We start from the raw sequence: 21,123 nt of genomic DNA, 5'->3' as shown, positions 1-21,123 counted from the left end.
GAGCTAGATAGAGCAAGAGTCAGACTTGGTAAAAACACACTAAGTTTCATACTATGTTTTTCTTCTTCTGTATACAGTGGTGCCCAGTAAGACGAATGCCTCGCAAGATGGAAAACTCGCTAGACGAAAGAGTTTTCCGTTTTGGAGGTGCTTCGCAAAAAGAATTTCCTATGGGCTTGCTTCGCAAGACGACAATGTCTTGCGAGTTCCTGCTGGGTTTTTTTCCTCCCCCCCTTTTTTCTAAGCCGCTAAGCCGCTTATCAGCTGATCCGATCAGCAGATAAGCCGCTACAAGCCGCTATTAGCGGCAAATAGCGCTAATCCGCTAATCCTTCAATGGGCTTGCTTCGCAAGACGAAAAACTGCTAGACGAAGAAGAAGAAGAAGAAGAGTTTGGATTTGATATCCCGCCTTTCACTCCCCTTCAGGAGTCTCAAAGCGGCTAACATTCTCCTTTCCCTTCCTCCCCCACAACAAACACTCTGTGAGGTGAGTGGGGCTGAGAGACTTCAGAGAAGTGTGACTGGCCCAAGGTCACTCAGCAGCTGCATGTGGAGGAGCGGAGACACGAACCCAGTTCACCAGATTACGTGACTACCGCTCTTAACCACTACGGATTCTTTTTGTCTTGCGAGGCACCACTGTATAGTGACTGATCAATGTAATAAAAATAATATTAAAAAATAAAATGGCATAAAAATTGGGATTGGAATTAATGGGAGACAAAAGGCTGACAATGCTGCTCTATAGTTATATTTTATTTATTTATTTACAGCATTTATACCCTGTCCTTTAGTCAATAAAAAGGGCTTTCAGAGCAGCTCACAAAAATCAGTACTAAGACTGGCCCTGCACTCAGGCTCACAATCTAAAAAGACACAACGCACAAGAAAAAAAGAATAGGAGGGAGAAGGGAAAAGCAAACTCAAGCACACGTAATTTGCTTCCGAAGTTCATAGCTGTATGTTTTGGTGACCTTTAAAAAACTCTGTGTCACTCTCTCGTCCCTGTTCATTTCGGAACAAGCATCGGTGTAATGAATATAGGGGTTGCTCGTGCGTAAGTTGCTGCCACTCCTGGCTATGTTGTCTTGTTAAACCCTTTCTATCTGGACAGCCCTTCACTTCGTGGCTGCCTCAGTCGCTAGCAGAATCCGTCAGTGGGCGTTTCTTAAACCTTTTCCAGCATAAAAGCTGTTTGACCCCAAGTCTCCTCCTACTCTCCCTGCGCGGAAATCTTCTGCGCACGGAGGGTGTGGGTAGTGGAGGACCCGCGCTCTCCCTGCTGGTCTCCGGCGAGGAGTCCTGGAGCCCCCTTGCCGATTCCCCCATCTGCCCCTCTTTATCCCTGGTGTTACGCTGATTTCCTTCCCCAGCTGATGAGCTGCCTCTCTCCCTGCTGGGCCCTTCTCCAGCATCGCTTGAGAGCCTTGCCTCCGCCTCTGGCTCCGATGTCAGTTCCCTGACAATCGGCATCCGTAAAACCAGTACACCAGGGATGTAGGGATAGAGGGCCAAATGTGTTCTATGAAAATGTCATGAAATATTACAACTGGAAGACAGTTTAGGTGGAGAAAAATTACTCTAACTAAAAAATATAGGGCAACAGTGGACATGTTTAGCTATAAACAGAATGTTATTAGGTATTAAATAGCAAGTTATCACATCCGTTTTAAAGACTTGCCTAATTTCAAGCATCTACTTAAACCACAAGTGACATTATCATCAACAATGATGCACAGCATAAAGAAGTTGCTTCTCGGGACCAGCTTTACAGGGGACACATTGGGTTGCAGGAGAAAAGGGAAATCAGAGTATATTGCCTTCCTCACTTCCTCCAGCAGGAGAATTCTCGTAGCAGAGTTCTACCCATGAGCAGTCTTGCTCCAACCCAATATATATTTTCATCTCTGTAAAGACTTTAAATTACATTCATACCAAAGCAGAGGCAACTGTTTTCATGCAATATTTTGGATGTAATTATATACTATTAGAATTTTCTTGTTAGCAGTAGATTTTTGATATCAATACTTGTCTGTTTTAAAAATTCATTTATAACATTACTTACTGCCAAGCAAGCAAGAGCAAACAGACAAATTAAGTTTAAATAATTACCTGTATTGCCCTTTTCGTCTTCTCTAATTTGTAGATATTTCATAGAGGTTTCTAGTTCCAAAAGATCTCTGAGTTCCTCTTTGTAGACCTCGATGTAAGAAACTTTCACAGTGAAATCAATATTATGGTTTTCTGAAATAATCTGAAATATTTCCTCAATTGCACGTGGAATGATACCTCTCTCTTCTTCTGCAACTGATGCTAAAACGAAACAAGAAAACAGCCTAAGCACCCAGCTAAAATTTGTACATTCAAATGCTAAAGATGTACACAGGGAAATTCCACAAAGGCTTCTTAGCTTTATGAATATGAGTCATTTAATCCTGTCAAGGTCACACAAATAATTCTTTTCTCTCAGAGATAACAAATAGTTGGTTACAAATTGAAAAAAGTATTTGCCAAATATACTCAGCCAAGAGGGGAAAGAATTGGTCAAAGCCTATAGAGCACATTGTGCACATCCTTATGCCCCCCCCCAAACTGAAAATATCCAACAATGTACAAGACCAAAAAGAGCCCTCAACACCCTCAGAGAATGGCCTGAACCAAATATGAAGTCCAGTACTGATGGCTACGTACAGCCAGTAAACATGATTCAAGGGAGTAAATGCTGTCTTCAATTATTTCCTTATAACACTTAGTTTTGATATTATAATCAACCTAAGCCCAGGTCACTGGAAACATAAAATAGCTCATTTCCTATACAATGGAACAGCCTGTCTATTGACATCATCAATATTTGAACAGTAGGAGTCTGATTTCAGAATTCTGCAAACATATTGGAAGCGATACAGTCTCCTGTCTCCTGCTATTAGAATTGTGGAGTCAAGCCACGCTCTGAACTTTAGCAGGAAGTAAAATAGAAAGAAGAGAAAAAACACAATGTTTTGTTTTTTAAAAGGCCAGCATTTCTGACTTTGAGTCATGATACAAAAACATCAAGACCCTTAGCTTAGAGCAATGGTAGAACATGTGTTTTGCATGCAGACAGTTCCTGGCTCAATCCTTGGCATCTCCAGACAGGGCTGGTAAAGAATCCTGTCTGAAACCCAGGAGAGTTGCTACCAGTCAGCATAGACAATATTGAGCAAGATAAACCAATTGTCTCACTCTGTATAAGGCAGCTTTCTATATTCCGAAGTCTGCATTCAATATCAAATTAGTACTATCCAAATCGCCTGCAGATGTGTAGTTAAAAAGTGAGTGCAAAATTTATGGCTTAGTTTAACAGAATTTAATATGACACAATATGATTTTTCCAAAATTTCTTCAGCAAATGAATAAATGGCTGAAATGTACAAAGTGGGTAGTGCTCATTGTTATATCCTCTGGGAGGAAGGGAGATATATAAATTTAATGGATAAATAAATTGCGGTACTGCCAATGCATTTTTAAAAATGTCACGTGACACCATAGCACAGAATGACCTGACAATGATACTTCCTTCTGCATCCTTATGGACAATGACTGGCACAAACACCATATTACTTTGTGGTCATTACCTATAGCACAGTTTCACATCAGTACAACTTGAAATCTTAATATGGAAAGCCAGGAGGTAGACCACCTATCACAAACACATTATGTTCCCTAAAATCTAACTGATAATGAGTGGCTAATAGATTTATTTTATTTTATTGGGAAGTACTATACCAAAGTGAATCCCTTACTAAGAAAGCGGTATTTCATAAATTGTACTTTTAGCTACTTTGAGAGTAATCTAGATTAACCCACTGTTCTGGATAGCTTCTGTATTCCATGTTTCAGCAGAAAACTAAGATTAGAATAGTTTGATACATTTTAAATACTTTGGCTAATTAAGATTACTTCAATATGGCAGCAATTAACATAAAAATGCTGTTAGGCAGACAGTTGTACTCTTTGCACTGCATAACAGAAAAAGCACATTTTAGTGAAGAATTTTGGCTACGTCTTTTTTTAAGAGGAAGAGAAGTAAAAAAAAAAAACACACACAACAGATATCAACAGATTATGCAGTTTATGCAGAAGTTTCCTTATTGTCGCTTTACCAATGGTGAGACATAAAATAATGTTGCAAGAAAACTACGATTAAATCATCATAAAATATAAGGTTTCAAACACTTACCAACATGACCTCCTCCAATAGTGTAAGTCTTTCCAGAGCCTGTCTGTCCATAGGCAAAAACGGTAGCATTATACCCTTCTATCAAAGATGCCACCAAGGGCTTGATACATGTTGTGTACACTTCATCTTGGGTTGAATGTTTTCCAAAAACAAAATCAAAAGTGAAAACACGGTCCTTTCCGATAATAATCTGTTGAGTATTTGGGATTAACCTCACACATACTTGATGGTTGTGAAGGACTTCTTTTGAAAGTAGAGGTCTTATTCTTACTGCTACTTTAACTGGAATCTCTTCCATTGCAGCTTGTGTGTGAAACAATTCCCGCTTACTTTGCAAACTTCACTTTGAGAGAGTTTCTCTTTATTTCTGTCTTCATTATATTCTCAGTCTTCAGCACTTAACGGGGAACAAAGAACAACATTTTAGAGATTACTTTTCTCTTACCTAGAAAAGAACTTCTCTTCCCTATAATGAAGAACTGCTCTGAAAAGTTATGCAGAAGTAGCATCTTCTCTCATTTTATAACCCAGAACTGCTTGAGGCTCTTCAAGATCAATAAAACCAACAAACAGAACTTTGACAGGGGAACATTTTTCTAAATGCTGTCAAGAGCCACAACCTGTTGAACTCCCATGTGTTATGCATATACAGTGGACGCTCGGGCTGTGAACGTGATCTATGTGGGATGCACAACCCGCAGTGTTCGCAACCCGCAACTGCACATCTCCGCACGTGCGGGCTGTGATTCAATGCTTCTGCGCATGTGCAAAGTGTGATTTTGCGCTTCTGTGCATGCGCAACTGCCCAAACCCATTCTGGTACTTCTGGGTTTTGGCGGTCTGTAACCCGAAAAAACACAACCTGAAGCGTCTGTAACCTGAGGTAGGACTGTATAATAGCCACAGGAATAAGAGGTGTGTGTGTGTGTGTGTGTGTGTGACCATGCTAGATTGGATTCCATACAAACAGGACTGGGGAGACCCAGAATCACACAAGGTCACCATCTCTCCCCTAACCTGCCTCTTTTGTGGGGTGGGGGGCGGAGTTGGGAGCATGCGGGGCCCCCAAGTTCGTGTAAGAAACATTGTCTGGAACCAATAAACAGCATAATATTACAGTGGTACCTTGGGTTACATATGCTTCAGGTTACACACTCTGCTAACCCAGAAATAGTGCTTCAGGTTAAGAACTTTGCTTCAGGATGAGAACAGAAATCGTGCGGCAGCAGCGGGAGGCCCTATTAGCTAAAGTGGTGCTTCAGGTTAAGAACAGTTTCAGGTTAAGAACAGACCTCCGGAGCGAATTAAGTACTTAACCCGAGGTACCACTGTAATGGGAAAAGGGATGCAACAGAACCACGCAAAGAATAAAACACAGTTTGCAAAATACTTCCCTTCACAAGTCACAAGAGTATTCCACAGCCTAAAGATCCTTTACAGCCCGAACCTATCTAGGCCTGTTTACTCAGAAGTAAGACCCCCCCCCCGTCCCCAAAGCGGCCAAGAGGGCTCCCTCCCAAGCAAGCGCTTCAGATGTTGCTAAATGACCCAAAACCAAAGTTGGGATAGTTGCCTCTCGCCGTCGGGCTGCGATCCCCGCGCCGCCCGTCAGAGAAAAGCAGCAGCTGGGCTTTGCGCGCAGGGAAGGAGGAACTCGGAAACTCTCCGCCCGGCGAGGCGCGCTTCTCCTCGCCCGCCCCGGGAGCCACCCCTCTCCGGTCGCCGCCGCCACGGAGCTTGCGCTGCTGGCGGGACGAGGAGGAGCGGGGCGCCGCGTCCCGCCGCACCCGAGGCGAAACCGCCCTCCTTCCCTCCCGCCGCAAAGATCCGCGCCCGCCCCGCGCCCACGTTTGTTTACACCGGTCGCTAGGCAACCGAGCGGGCCTCTCGCGCTGGCGACGGGCAGCCGGCGGCTCCCTCAAGAGCGGCGCCGCCTCCGCGTTCTCGCCGCGGCCCTTCGAGGCGCAGCGCCCCCTGCAGGCGCAAGCCGCGCTTCCCGCCGAGGCCGCGCGCTTTGCCTCGCCCACGGGTAGGCAAACTAAGGGCCGGATGCGGCCCAATCGCCTTCTCAATCTGGCCCGCGGGCGGTCCGGGGATCAGCGTGTTTTTATTTTTATTTTTAAAAAAATTATTGGTTTTCACAACATTATAAACAAATAAACACATAAAACAAACAAACATAAATCACAGCCTTATTAAAAATTACACTTATTACCATTGTTAAGTGACTTCCTCGCTTCCCCTTGGTTGAATTTCATTGCATGTCCTTTTAACGGTTTTCCAAATCAGTTCTTAAAAAAATAAATAACTTAAACATTAACATCCTTAGATCTTCACATTATGAAATTAAACATATTAATTCATCACTTAAATAAAATCCTAGGCCAATTAAGAATCTGCAAGCTGTTTTCAGTTAATTTAACTTAACATATTTAACTAAGTAATCATTAAATTTGATCCAGTCTTCCTGATACTCCTCCTCCTTCTGGTCGCTGACTCTTCCGGTTAGGTCGGCTAGCTCTGAAAAATCCATCATCTTCATCTGCCATTCTTCTATCGTTGGTAATTCTTGGGTTTTCCACTTTTTAGCTAACAAAATATGAGCTGCAGTTGTGGCATACAAAAATAATTTAACATCTTCCTTGGGCAATTCCAAACCTGTTATTCCAAGAAGAAAGGCCTCTGGTTTCTTTATAAATGTATATTTCAACATTTTTTCCCAATTCGTTATATATCTTTTCCCAGGAGTCTTTCACCTTCAGCATGTTTTTAAATGAGTAGAATGTGTACATTTATTTAAAATGCATCTCTGGGTTATTTCCCCAGAGTGGCTGGGGAAACGCAGCCAGATGGGCGGGGTATAAATAATAAATAATAATTGTTATCATCATCATAGGAATTCGTTCACCCCCCCAATATAGTCCGGCCCCCCACAAGGTCTGAGGGACAGTGGACTGGCCCCCTGCTGAAAAAGTTTGCTGACCCCTGCCCTTACCGCTCAGATTCTCCTTTCTTCTTCATCATCATCATCATCGTTTTATTTGTATGCCGCCTTTCCATAGTTAAAACAATGCTCAAGGCGGCGGGCTGTCAAAAAGTATCGAAAAGCATGAAAAATACTCCATTAACTGAGGTTCTCTGCCCCCCCCAGCAGAGGCCTGCCCCCCCAATCTCCCCCAAAAAAGCTCAACAATTTTTGCCACCCCCCAATAAAAACACTGGATTCGCCCATGGAACCGGCCCAAGCACTTGATGCTGGCCGTCTCCGAGGCAACAGGAACATTTTGTGGTATCCACAGGTGGCCATTCACACTTGAAGAAGAAGAAGAAGAAGAGTTTGGACTTGATATCCCGCCTTTCACTCCCCTTAAGGAGTCTCAAAGCGGCTAACATTCTCCTTTCCCTTCCTCCCCCACAACAAACACTCTGTGAGGTGAGTGGGGCTGAGAGACTTCAAAGAAATGCGACTGGCCCAAGGTCACCCAGCAGCTGCATGTGGAGGAGCGGAGACGCGAACCCGGTTCACCAGATTACGAGTCCACCGCTCTTAACCACTACACCACACTGGCTCAAGTCCGGGCTAAGAGGCTTTGGCACCCAAGGCAGACCCCAAAGTGGGTTCCCCAGCAGGGGAGAAGGCGTAAGGGACGACCCACACACCAGGAACAAGATTGACAGTGGGATCTGCTGCCCCTGTGGATCTTGCCACCTGAGTCCTGACCTCCTTGCCTCAGGGGTGGGCCGGCCCTGGCAGGGCTTAACTGGAGCCATTGCTGGATGTTTATGGAGTACTAGGCCTCAATCGCCCCCATTTCAGCTTTGGCAGGCTGCCTTCCTCACCCACCAAAAGAGGAAACGGTATTGTGTGAAGCTGCCACGACTCTCACAACTCTGCCAGCTCATGTCTCTGCCAGTGTGTGAAGTAGCCACACTCCTGTACAACCAAGCTATGGGTCTACTGGTTCCAGGGGCGGGGGGCTTTCCTGGGCTCCCCCTGCTTTATGTGGAGATCCTCCACGTAAAGGTAAAGGAACCTTGGACGGTTAAGTCCAGTCAAAGGCGACTATGGGGTTGCAGCGTTCATCTCGCTTTCAGGCTGAGGAAGCCACTGTTTGTCCACAGACAACTTTCCGGGTCATGGGGCCAGCAGGGCTAAACCGCTTCTGGTACAAGGGAAACAAGAGCGCACGGAAACACCATTTACCTTCCCGCTGCAGCTGTACCTATTTATCTACTTGCATTGGCATGCTTTCAAACTGCTAGGTTGGCAGGAGCTTGGACCGAGAACAGGAGCTCACTCCGTTGCGGGAATTCAAACCGCCAACCTTCTGATCAGCAAGCCCAAGAGGCTCAGTGGTTTAGACCACAGATGCTCCACGTAGGCATATGGCTGCTCTGACTCACATGTGCCATGGCAGCAGGTGTTAGAATTCCTGCACCGTGATTGCAGTCATGGGGTTTTTGTCTATCACATGACGGTGTATGTTTTGACTCCACAAAGTGGGAAGTGACAAGACAGGATGTTTGTATTACTGTGTTCCGTGAAGTGGGACTATTGTCCTTTGTTTTCTCTTTGTTGTCTGATGCTAGAGAGAGAGGGAGCCATGTTGCAGTGCTCTCTGTGTGTTTATATGTAAATAAAGTAGATTAGCCAAAATGCTGAGTTATTGAGGTCTGTTATGCAAGCTGCAAAGACTCTGCAGATCCCTAAGTGTGTCAACGTCTGTTGGCATCAGTTGCTGTGACGTTTGGGATGAAGAAAGCTTTTGAAGCTCTCAAACGATCGACCAGGAGGGAGGGAACATGCCAGTCGGGGATGTGTCTCTACCAGGGTCCTACTCGAGTGTAGGACAAGCTCCTGACAGCAGGGATTCTTCAGGTCTCAGAAAGTATCCATCCAAAGCCCCTTACATACAGCAACGTACAATTGTCTTCATTTTGTGTGCCTAGATTTGCATCCTTGTAAGGGGCTATAAATCGGGGTAGAACACATGCTTTGCATGCAGAAGGTACCAACTCCTATATCTTCAGGTATCATGCCAAAACCTTTTCATTAGCTTTCTCTTTAAAAGTCAAAAGTGCTGTTGACAGCTCCTTTTGGTTGTTGGTCTCATCCTTTATGCAGTTTTATTATGTATATTTGTATTTTTTTAATTAAAAAAATTATAAAGCATCCTGGAATCCACTGGGATAATGGGCAAAAACAAAAATGCTTTACATAAAAATAAAACTTGGTTTTAGTTCGGCAGATATGCAGTACAAAAAGGTATATGAGGCATATGTATATATGCATATATGAACAAGCACACAGGTGATTAATTTGAAGAAGCATTTACTACGATGCCGTATTCAGCTTACTGGTACATTATGAGATATAATCCAGAATTATGTTTTATATTATTTCACACCATTTTCTTCATTGAACTGAATACAAAAATATTGCTGAAACAGAAATAGAAACTATCAGTTACAGACTCAGGTGAGCTTGAAACAAAGCAATCAAAGCAGCAAAGGAACGGTGTAAACATTACGAGAAAACACCTTTCCTGTGATACAGATAGTGTGCATAATAGCTTTTAAAAGAGTAGATTCTAAAAAATACATGATAAGTGCTCTCAATTTACTCTTTGCAAGTTTTTATACAAAACCGTTATTGGGTAACAAATAGGAATTAAATGAGTCATGACTAACTTAAGTCTTACTGATTTCAATGGCACTACACTACTTGGCAGAACTCAGCATCTCGATTTTCGATACTATACTTCATCCTCAATCATTAAAATTGTATTCAGTAGTATATGCAACGTGTACGATGGAAAGGAACTCCCTTCATATCTTCCCGATGGTCCCGTGCATAATCCCATAGATAATAATCGAGGAGAACTGCATTGATCTTCTCATCCATGTTCTGGCCTTTCTTTTTGTAAAGCTCCAGCAAGTGATTGCAAATGAGATCACAACACCAAATAGAGCAACCTCGGATTTCAACTTCCTGGTAGTCTCCAGACGGGAACATGTGCCCTACAGGAGAGTAATATAAATTATTAAAACAGAAGAGGGAGGACACTCAGAATATTAAACCTACCTGCGGTACACAGCACTTTTATATAAAGATGGCATTTCTAACACTTCCAACTTTAATCAGGATAATTCAGGTTATGTATATTCAATGGTTTAACCTGCAAACCTGACAGGAGCTGTGTATACAATATGGTTTGCTCTGGCTCTCGTGCACTTCCACTGCTGGTACATGTGTGGTGGTGGTGTGTGTGTGTGCATGCCTGGGTAAAACAGATAATGCACAGGAGACGATGCCTCCTCGCTAGTGTATACAGCAACATGCCAATGTAACTACCTTTCTTCATTTTAAACCACTAATGTGTACATAGCCTAAGATAGGTGGTGATACATTTAGCAAAAGAGGTTAACAATGTGGTCCAAATTCTCAAATATTACATTTTTGATTATCCTGAATGGTTTCATACCTTCCTTGAGTTTTTTCATTAGTTCATCAGAATATTTCATTGCTCCCAAGTGAACAAGCACCTGTGGTATTCTATAATCAGCAAATATAGTCACACTGGAAATATCACCGAAGCAGCCGTCTCCTTTTCCTTCCAGGACACTCCAAGTGTCAGCCACAAGAATCTGCGCTCGTTTGTAGAAAGCCACCTTTCTACCCTGATAGGCAAAGGAAAAATATACACCATTATGATACTTCAAGGTTCTTTTTGACAACTTATAGCATAGGTGCATGTTGAGACCTCTCTGTCAAAACAGCCTGGAAACTTCAGTGACTCCCAAAGAGGGGGGCTAGATTATCAACTAGAACTGGACGATTCACTTGCATTGCAACAGCACTTAGTCATGTACACTGGCTGCTAATCTGGTTCTGGAGTGCAATATAAATGTTACAAAATCATAGAGTTGGAAGCGACCAAGAGGGTGTTCTAGTCTAGTCCAGCCCTCTGCTATGCAGAAATCTTTTGCCCAGTTCAATAATAAAGAAATCCTCTTCAACAGTAGGGACTGTTGCTGCAATGCCCTGCCAAAGCTCTAGGTGCAGGTGAGGATCATAGACTTTATGCCCTCCTGCTGTTTTGAGACTACAACTGCCATGATCCCTAGCTAACAGGACCAGTGGTCAGGGATGATGGGAATTGTAGTCCCAAAACAGTTGGAGGGCGAAGTTTGGCATGTCTGCTTTATACACTGATAAAACTATTTACTTCAGTTATTTCAGGGATTTTGCATTTTTGGCAGAGGGTTGTGCTGATATACTAATGTTTGCATCTGTGCTCTACACTGGATTATTTTTGTAAATCTCCAAACATCAGTATATTTCTGGATTCTATATATATTTCTATACGTATATTGGATTTCATTTGAGGCAATATGTTTCTGGAAAATTTCAAAGGTCAGATTATCTATTCAGATCTGCACACACATTCTGATCTGAAACGATCCTTTCATTACCTCAAAACTCCAATGCCATATCAAAATATTACACTTGCTAAATTATTCCCTGACCTGTGTGTTGTCCTTAAGGCATGAGACAAGATAACAGGCTTTTCGTGTACAAAAATAGGAGGCAGCCGATGATTCTTCATCGCAGAATTCTAGATGTAACCTGATACTTGCAAGCATACAGTAGAGACTAATCGGTCTGCAATCACTATATTCAGAATGAGTATAAATGCAGACTTCAAGGCTTTAACATCCAGCCTATTTTTTTTAATGGATTTTTCCTTCATTCACCCAACTTCAGCTTTGTGTAATACCTACCTTGGTGAAGAGTTATAAGTAACCTAAAAGCTCAAACACCATTTTTGCAACATTTTGAATGCTCCTACTAAAATGCATTGCCCAACTGTGGATTTCGATGATTATGTATGTTTTTATTGCTTTTTGTTAGTGTGCTGTAAAATTTACAAAAGTTCCAATCTTTAAAAAACTAGCAGTGTAATAAGAAACAACTCCAAAACATTTGTGCCCTGACGCAGCTCTCATCAAGAATAAAAGCAGAATTTTTGTTACAATATTATTTTACTTCCATAATTTATGTTTCACTTTTAATTAAACTTTGCAAAATAGCATAGGGCAAACTAACCAAGCCATCAAATGTGTACATCTCATCAAAAGTAATGCAGTGCATATGGTCAAAGTGCATGATTGATTTATACCTGACATTCCAATGCAGCAAATAACACTTCTCTATGTAGATTTCACTGGGGCTAAGAACTTCAAAACTATTACTGGTTTAGTTATACCGCATGAGATGTGGTTAAGATATATTCAGCACACCTGTTAACATTAGTACGTCACCATAAAATGCACCAGCATGAAATGATTCATTACATTGCTAACTGTAAATCTTTTCATATCTATAATTAACAATATAAAAGTAATATTTATCCATTGACTAGGATGCTTTGAGAAGCAAGTTCATTGAAGTAATATGCAAATCAAAATTATACACAACCAAAATTACATAATGGAACTAATACTTAATTTTATTTTTTCATAGCTCCCTCAGGTGAATAATAGTTTTCAGCTGCTGTCACAGGCTGAGATCTCATATAGCACCTTGTAAAATGAGCAGAAAATCTATGGCTATGTCTCAAAACAGATACATAGAAATCCCATGGAAATCAACAGAACTCGCTTCATTATAATTATGTTTAGAATTAGGATGCAATTCTAATAAATTTACCAAGTTCTAGTAAGCATTTTTTCTAAAGTGGTGAAATCTAATTCATTTTCACCACTTAAATCTCGTCTCACACCCCTTCCTGGTACTGCAAATCTCTGCAATATCTCAATCTGTTGCCAGGGCAACTGTGTTGACAATGCGAACAGATACTAGCATCCATCTTGTTAGAAGAATGGTGAAAATTTGGTCTTCCTTCAGAACATGTAACCTGGTAGGATAAAATAGCCAAGGGCTCTCCCTTAGAAAGTTACAGTCCAATTGTATAAAGATGAGAGGACTTATTTCTATTACAAAGGTTGTTGTTTACTACTGTTGGTTTTAGAGAACGCTGGATTTTAAAAAACCCTTAAGGGGCCTTAAATTCTGCATTTTAAAAAGGCCTAAAACTTTACAAACGAAAAGTTCAGACATTTCAATTGTAACAAACTACTATGCAAATAAGTAACAACTGCATACATTTGGCAGAATGAGGATTCTGAACTGACATTTCAAGTCTCAAGTTAAATAACACAAGAATGACAAATGATATTGTAGCTGAATATGCAGCAGCCACAGTCAAGTGTTCAAATCCATGGACACTGGAAACAAATTACTACAATTTAATATATTATGTTATTTAGCCAAGATCTTCCAAGTCACATGGTAACCAGAATATACTATACAACCCATGTTTGAACACTGAAGTCATATCTATGTATCTATGTATGTATCTATGTATCTATGTATCTATCTATCTATAGATATCTATAGATATATATATAGTTGTAAATGTATAGGTAACTGGCTCTATTCAAAGATCACACTAAGCCCTGCTTAATGGTGCTTATGGCTATAATACTCTACACACATGGGAAAAAGTACTTACTTTTGAGTAGACATGCATAGGATTGCATTGTAATTATGTTTTAGTGTGAAGTGTGAACTAACAAACCACAGTTTGTGATCCACTAGCAAATCAGAAAGCATGGTTTAAAGTGAGTTTTCAAAAACACCATGGCTCAGTTTGCATGTTAACACTAAAGCAATCTGCAGCTTAAAGCAAACACACATGCAGGGGCTGTCGGAGAATATATTGTTAGTTCTTTGCTTCTACTGTTGCTGAGCTTCTGTGAGTATGCCATGGTTTGGCTTATGGTGTCATCTGAACCAAGACTTGTTTGACTTCTCCAAACAAACCATGATCTGTAAACTGAGAACAACATAGCTGGCAGCTTATGGTTTCTCTGGAGCAAGAAAAACTGTAAGGCAAGGTTCAGGCAACACACTTTGCTCAGAGCAATGCAAGAACAGGAGGAGAACTAGAGGAAGAACAAAGCGGCCCCAATCTCCTCTCTCATGCTAAGAGATAGTTTGACCCCATTAGTGTGACCATAAACTGCTTTATGACAATAAACCAGATATGGCTAAGGCTCCTGGATACAAGACTGCTGAGCAGACAGAAAAGCAAAGCAAACAAGCAGTTCTAAACCACACTTTCCTGACTATCTGAAAGCCCAAGCCATTGTTTGGGTTCTAAACTACATTTGGAACATGCCATTGCCTGGTGTGATGTCTGAGAAACGCCACTGTTTTGTGAAGTCAATGAAACACCAATCCATAATATTTAACAGTGTTTGCATTTTATTTCCCCAGAGAAGAATGGTGTCTATTTGCAATGGGAAGTTATGAATATTTAGAAGAGAAAATTTTCTACACTGAAAATTAGAGTAGATCCGGAATATATTCCCACAAATGGGTAGTGGCTGCCACCCTGGCAAGAGACAGGTAAGCGCAATTCTCACAATATTTAGTGGTGTCCTGTCCTGAAGTGGTTTCCCTTCAGTCGGTGGGATGTTTCAATCCTGTCTTTTAATAAATCTGAATGCACAGCTGTCAACTTTTCCCTTTTCTTGCGAGAAATCCTATTTGGAATAAGGGAATTTCCCTTAAAAAAGGGAAAAGTTGACAGCCATGCTGAATTTGTTTTTAGCTTTTACTCTGTTTTAGTTTTGAGCTGGTTTTCAATGTAGGTTTTACTTTTGTAAACCACTTTGAATTACATTTTGTAAAAAAAATAAAAAAGCAACTATAATAAAAATAAAAAGAATACCTGAAATGAAGCTTCATCTCTAAAAGATGGGAAATTTTCTACTATTAGCTGTAGTAATGTCTGGGCACTTTTCCCACTTTTCTTAACGCACGAGAGGAAAGAGCCTCCAAATTTCTCCAGGAGAACTGTCCCGGTCTCATTCAACACCCGATGTCTCTCCTCGATTAACGGCATGGGAACCTCTGTGTCCGAGCGAAAGACATGTTTCACTTGCTCCAGGGTCATAGTGGCATAATATGAAGCGCTGGTAATGGGTATTCCTTCAGAAAGCAAAAACAACAAGGAACAGTAACAACCATACAATAACAGATGAAGCTCTATTTATTTATATCCCAGCTACAGAATTGCAAAGTTTACCGTTGCTCGCATTATTAAAGCAACTAAACTGTTTACTTCTAAATTGCCCAGCATCCTGCTCCTGCCAAACAGATGCCCACAGAAAGCCTGAAAACAGAACCTGAGTTAAGCTATTATTTAATTTTTTAAAAACCCTTTATTTCCCCCCTTCAAATTGTGTTCATTATTGGATGTATTTCTTTAATCACAATAAATACATAAAAACAATATAAAGTAGAACTTAACTCTCCTATGCACAGCCACCGAGGAGGGCGATACACGAGTGGAAGAAGGCTCTAGCGTACCCATCCCCTACCAAAGGCACCAAAATATTAAGTAACCCAACACTTAGGCAGCCTATTGCTTATATTTTGTTTAGATTCACCCTTGATTACAGGAGCAACTGGTTTTCTGGTGATCTCGTAATGATGATCTGGTAACGAGGAGCTGCTTTTTCTGTGATCTAGAAAATGAGGCTGTTACCGCTCTCCCACCTGACTAAGCCACTTCCCTTGCACTCTCTGCTTCACAGAGGCAATCGCCTCTCTCCTATCAATACTCTGTTCATACCACAAACTATCATTTCCCTTTGCTCTCTCACCTCACTCATTTCTGTCATTCACCAGAGCTCTCCTGTGTCAGACTGTAGGATTCAGGGCAAGGAATTTAAGATAGGGAATTTAAGAATGATCGCTGCTGCCCAATCTCAGCAGCTCCCTAACATATCAGCCAGTCCAGCCTGCCTCCAGCCTCATCAAGCTACCTAATGACCACACAGGTACCAGAAGTGTTCAGGTTTATCCCACAGGTGCAGAGACTGTGAGAGGCAAATCCTGTGACTGGTTAATTCTGGTCCTTTGGTACTGGAGTTCTGAAGCATGGCAAGTTAGGTATCAAGTGCCCTGCTTATTTAAAATAATGATGATACTCAGACCTGTGACTCTGGGATCCAAACCTAAAGTTGCAGGTGTATGAGTAACACAAAGATTTCAAATGCTGACTTGAATGGAGCTTTGCATTTCCCCCCAAATCAAGGTTATTTGCCCACAAATTCTCTTCTTTAATTTTGAAAATTAAGAACTAACCCTCATCAAGTGCTCTGTTGATGGCAGCACAGAGAGACCAGTAACCACTATATGTTTTGCCTTTATACTTCACCAGACATTTGTGATCTTCACGCTCGGACCAAAAGGAAAAATTGAGGGTATCAGCAAGGAACACCCAGTTCACTGCATCTTCATTTGCCGCTTGAGGGTTCAGCTCATGAGAAGACTTCCAGCCGGACACACTGAACTCTTTCTCCAAGACCTTGTCAAATAACATCTCTGCAACTTTCCGTACACCATCATCTTCGATGTACACATCTTTACTGTGTTCTGCTATGAATTTGGCAGATTCTTTAGGGTTCAAGAATGGCTCCATGGTCTTCCTATGTATCTATGTAAAGAGAATATTGCCTGTTAATCTGATCTGGGTGAAATCCAATTATTGTGCAAGCAGAAACACTAATTCTGCTCTCTCTTCTCCCCAAGCACCTCCCAGTCCTTATTCTCCTCCCCCCAGCCCCCCTCAACCTTCTGTAGCAGATTTTCAGGCTCACCAATGGCCATAGCTGTCAACGTTTTCCTTTTTTTAAAGGGAAATTCCCTTATTCCAAATAGGATTCCCCGCAAGAAAAGGGGAAAGTTGACAGCTATGCCAAGGGCCGCTGGTGGCAAGGAGAGGAAAAGGACACTCTGGGTGGAAGTCTCTACCACCCTGCACATGGACAGCATTAGATGTCACCCATTGGTCAGTTTTCCATTCAGTAGGCTGTGCATGTGGGCGCTTTTTGCTCTGGTGTCTGTATGTTGAGTGTAATTGTTTTGGAACATCATAAGTAGAACACAGCACTCCAATCTGAGCTGATTTTGCGGCATATGGACAGTAGGTGCAGGGGAAATGAACATACTTGAAGAACAACAAGGGAATGATTTCTGATACTGCACGTAGTCAGTAAAAAAAGCAGCACATGCATTCATTGTTCCATGATTAGGAATGTGTGACTAACAGACACAAAGCTTTCCAGCACAAAGACTTTGCACCACTGAGTAGAATATGCATGAATCAGCCCTCATTTATCTAATAAATAAGACCTAAGAGTCTCAAAGGTCAAGCAAATAACCAGCCAAGCCTCTCCAAGGAAATAATAGCCTATTATTGCAAGCTCAGCTTGCTGGACTATCTAGTTATTAGCTCAGAGAACAGGAACCAAAGCAGGGCCTGTGATTTAGAAGGAGGCAGAGGGGAAAGCTCCACAAAAACAGGAAGCAGGTCCCTTCAAAGAAATCCAGGGTCCCCCACAGAGATGCAGCCAGATGCCTGCAGAGGTGTTACTTCTTCCACAATTGTTGCATTTATTGCCAATAGCCCCATCTTTCTTCTTCTGGGATCACTCTTTTCCAGGTATAACTGACAAACTGGAACGTGTCCAGAGGAGGGCAACCAAAATGGTCAAAGGCCTGGAAACAATGCCTTATGAGGAACGGCTAAGGGAGCTGGGCATGTTTAGCCTGGAGAAGAGGAGGTTAAGGGGTGATATGATAGCCATGTTCAAATATATAAAAGGATGTCACATAGAGGAGGGAGAAAGGTTGTTTTCTGCTGCTCCAGAGAAGCGGACACGGAGCAATGAATCCAAACTACAAGAAAGAAGATTCCACCTAAACCTTAGGAAGAACTTCCTGACAGTAAGAGCTGTTTGACAGTGGAATTTGCTGCCAAGGAGTGTGGTGGAGTCTCCTACTTTGGAGGTCTTTAAGCAGAGGCTTGACAACCATATGTCAGGAGTGCTCTGATGGTGTTTCCTGCTTGGCAGGGGGTTGGACTCGATGGCCCTTGTGGTCTCTTCCAATTCTATGATTCTATGCCCCAACAAAAACTGAATGAACATTGCCTACAACAGCTTGTTTCTCCCTGCACTTAGGGAAGCTTTGAACTTGAGGGAGCTCATTTAAGACGGTTTCTCTTGTACAATACAGTACGTACTCTTCTAGCCCATTTAATAATCTGGGAGGGGAGGAAGAGACAGCACTTCTTCTAGCTTCCCTGGCCAACTTATCCCCATAGAGCCCAGCATTACCGACACTGGCCGGCAGGGGCTCTGCAGGGTTGCCAACAGGACTCTCTGCCACCGCCTAGTTCAGATTAATGGTTTCACTCATAACTAGGCTTTCCAGGCGACTTTTCACTTCTCATTTTATCCTTTTTTCTTTTCTTTTTAAAGCGTTGATCTAAAATCCTGCTGTCTTGTGCAAAGCGGCCTCCAGATGCGGAATCTGCCGATTTCCGGGGATTCTTACAAAGCCAGGCATTTCAGACAATACCAAAAAAGGCGCTGTTCTCCCGCTCCCTTCCCTAATCGGATCCCAGTGGAGGATCTCCGCGCGAGTCGGGGGGAAGAAGAGAATCGGGTCCCCTTCTCCCACGCACGTGGCCGCGCCAGACCCGCTGCTCTCCCGCAGGCCTGCGGAAAATAGGTGCAGGCGCGGAATCTGTGACTTTTTGCAGTTACAGGGCCGCTTTTCTCTCCTGAGCCAAAGATCGCGACGCTTCCGAGCGCTCAAAGCCCTCTTACCTCCGCCTGCGAGCAGGTATTACCACGTTCAGACGATACCTGGACTCTGGTTGCAGGAAAGGCAACAAGATTCCTCCCCCCGCACTCCGCTTCCGCGCGCGCAAATGCCTTCCTTTCCCACCTTCGTACCAGTCCTCCCACTTTCACGCTCCAATCAGAATTAGCCGTATTTACAAGCAGGCGGGCCGGACTCGGAAAGCGAAAGTAGCTGCGTGCAGCCTGGCAGGCCTCGTGGTCATCCGGGGCCGGATAGAAGCTAAACAAGCAATAGCTTAGGGCCCCACTCTCTTGGGGGCACCCAAAAAAAATTAAAGGGGAAAAAACCCCTGTATGTACATTTAGAAATACAAGATAAAAAACGAATAAAATAAAACCTACTTACAGCAACAGTGTTTTGTGTTGTGTAGGCTCCTATGATGTAAGTAATTGGCTCTGCCTGCTAGACTGCTCCCTAAAACATCACTGGTTTTAGATACCTATTATGTCCATAAATTACCATATAAAGGTAAAGGTACCCCTGCCCGAACGGGCCAGTCTTGACAGACTGTGGGGTTTGTGCGCCCATCTCACATTTATTGGCCGGGGGCCAGCGCTGTCCGGGGACACTTCCGGGTCACGTGGCCAGCGTGACATCGCTGCTCTGGCGAGCCAGAGCCGCACACGGAACGCCGTTTACCTTCCCGCTGGTAAGCGGTACCTATTTATCTACTTGCACCCGGGGGTGCTTTCGAACTGCTAGGTGTGCAGGCGCTGGGACCGAACAGCGGGAGCGCACCCCGCCGCGGGGATTCGAACCGCCGACCTTTCGATCGGCAAGCCCTAGGCGTTGAGGCTTTAGCCCACAGCGCCACCCGCGTCCCTAAATTACCATATAGCATATAAGAAAAAATTCCTTCCAGTAGCACCTTAAAGGTAAAGCGACCCCTGACCATTAGGTCCAGTCGTGACCGACTCTGGGGTTGCGGCGCTCATCTCGCTTTATTGGCCAAGGGAGCCGGCGTACAGCTTCCGGGTCATGTGGCCAGCAGGACTAAGCCGCTTCTGGCGAACCAGAGCAGCACACGGAAACGCCATTTATCTTATCCGCCGGAGCAGTACCTATTTATCTACTTGCACTTTGACGTGCTTTCGAACTGCTAGGTTGGCAGGAGCAGGTACCGAGCAACGGGAGCTCACCCCGTCGCAGGGATTCAAACTGCCGATCTTCTGATTGGCAAGTCCTAGGCTCTGTGGTTTAACCCACAGCTCTACCCGACTAAGTTTGTTATTGGTATGAGCTTTCGTGTCCATGCACTTCTTCAGATACAATCTATCTACAATCTATTCAGAAGTATCTGAAGAAGTGTGCATGCACATGAAAGCTCATACCAATAACAAACTTAGTTGGTTTCTAAGGTGCTACTGGAAGGATTTTTTTTATATTTTGTTTCGACTATGGCAGACCAACACGGCTACCTTCCTGTAACTAGACATATAGCATATATTCAACAACAAAAAACAGCGGCAATTTATTGTTGACAAAGGACAGCTGGACATTTAAATGGCCCTTTTACTTTCAGTGGGATGCGGGTGGCACTGTGGTCTAAACCATTGAGCCTCTTGGGCTTGCCAATCAGAAGGTCGGCGGTTTGAATCCCCACGACAGGGTGAGCTCCTGTTGTCCGGTCCCAGCTCCTGTCAACCTAGCAGTTTGAAAGCACACCAAAAAAGTGCAAATAGATAAATAGGTACCGCTCCAGTGGGAAGGCAAACAGCATTTCCGTGCACTGCTCTGTTTGCCAAAAGCGGCTTAGTCAGGCTGGCCACATGACCCGGAAGCTGTACGCCGGCTCCCTTGGCCAAGACAGCGAGGTGAACGGCTCAACCGAAGTCTGCGACTGGAGCTAACAGTCAGGGGTCCTTTTACCTTCAGTAGCTTAGGCCCTCATCAAACCTAAATCTGGCCCTGTGCCCATCAAAGGGGTTTAGGGCTTCCAGTCCCTGCAAATCACTTGCTCAGCTTGACTTTCTCGAAGGTTGCTGGAATTGCATTTATTTAAAAATCAGCTTAATTTTTATAATGAATGATTTTAGAATGTTGTTTATGTTGTACTTTGTACTGTTTTATTGTTGTTAGCCGCCCTGAGCCCGGCTTCGGCTGGGGAGGGC

At 43.1% G+C, this 21,123-nt stretch overlaps 2 protein-coding genes and 1 long non-coding RNA gene across 5 annotated transcripts in view; 1 reads left to right on the top strand and 2 right to left on the bottom strand.

The window, feature by feature from the left end:
* The window catches only part of KIF27 (kinesin family member 27), a 33,220-nt gene extending 27,266 nt beyond the window's left edge, over positions 1 to 5,954 (bottom strand). For 2 of the 3 annotated variants that reach the window (XM_082241496.1, XM_082241497.1), the window contains exons 1-3: positions 5,795 to 5,953; positions 4,222 to 4,618; positions 2,115 to 2,315 (exon numbers count right to left, since the gene is read on the bottom strand). In XM_082241496.1, coding sequence (XP_082097622.1) covers positions 2,115 to 2,315; positions 4,222 to 4,519 — 499 coding nt within the window. In that variant the 5' untranslated portion in view covers positions 4,520 to 4,618; positions 5,795 to 5,953. Of the gene's footprint in view, positions 1 to 2,114; positions 2,316 to 4,221; positions 4,619 to 5,794 lie in introns of all 3 variants that reach the window. The other variant, XM_082241498.1, reaches the window with a different exon arrangement.
* Positions 1 to 21,123, top strand: part of LOC309542799 — a 390,515-nt gene that overhangs the window by 363,297 nt on the left and 6,095 nt on the right. The window lies entirely within an intron of this gene.
* QNG1 (Q-nucleotide N-glycosylase 1) lies at positions 9,537 to 19,103 on the bottom strand. Its single transcript, XM_082241657.1, has 5 exons — positions 18,976 to 19,103; positions 16,445 to 16,796; positions 15,024 to 15,283; positions 10,707 to 10,902; positions 9,537 to 10,242 (listed from the first exon to the last, which is right to left on the bottom strand). The coding sequence occupies exons 2-5, from the start codon at positions 16,779 to 16,781 to the stop codon at positions 10,010 to 10,012; spliced, it is 1,026 nt and encodes a 341-aa protein (XP_082097783.1). The 5' UTR covers positions 16,782 to 16,796; positions 18,976 to 19,103; the 3' UTR covers positions 9,537 to 10,009.

This window comes from Podarcis vaucheri (assembly GCF_965113315.1).
Source record: "Podarcis vaucheri genome assembly, chromosome: 11".
In the NCBI taxonomy this organism is placed as follows: domain Eukaryota; kingdom Metazoa; phylum Chordata; class Lepidosauria; order Squamata; family Lacertidae; genus Podarcis; species Podarcis vaucheri.
Note: the sequence above shows the minus strand (reverse complement) of the source record. Positions and strands in the feature narration are given on the sequence as shown.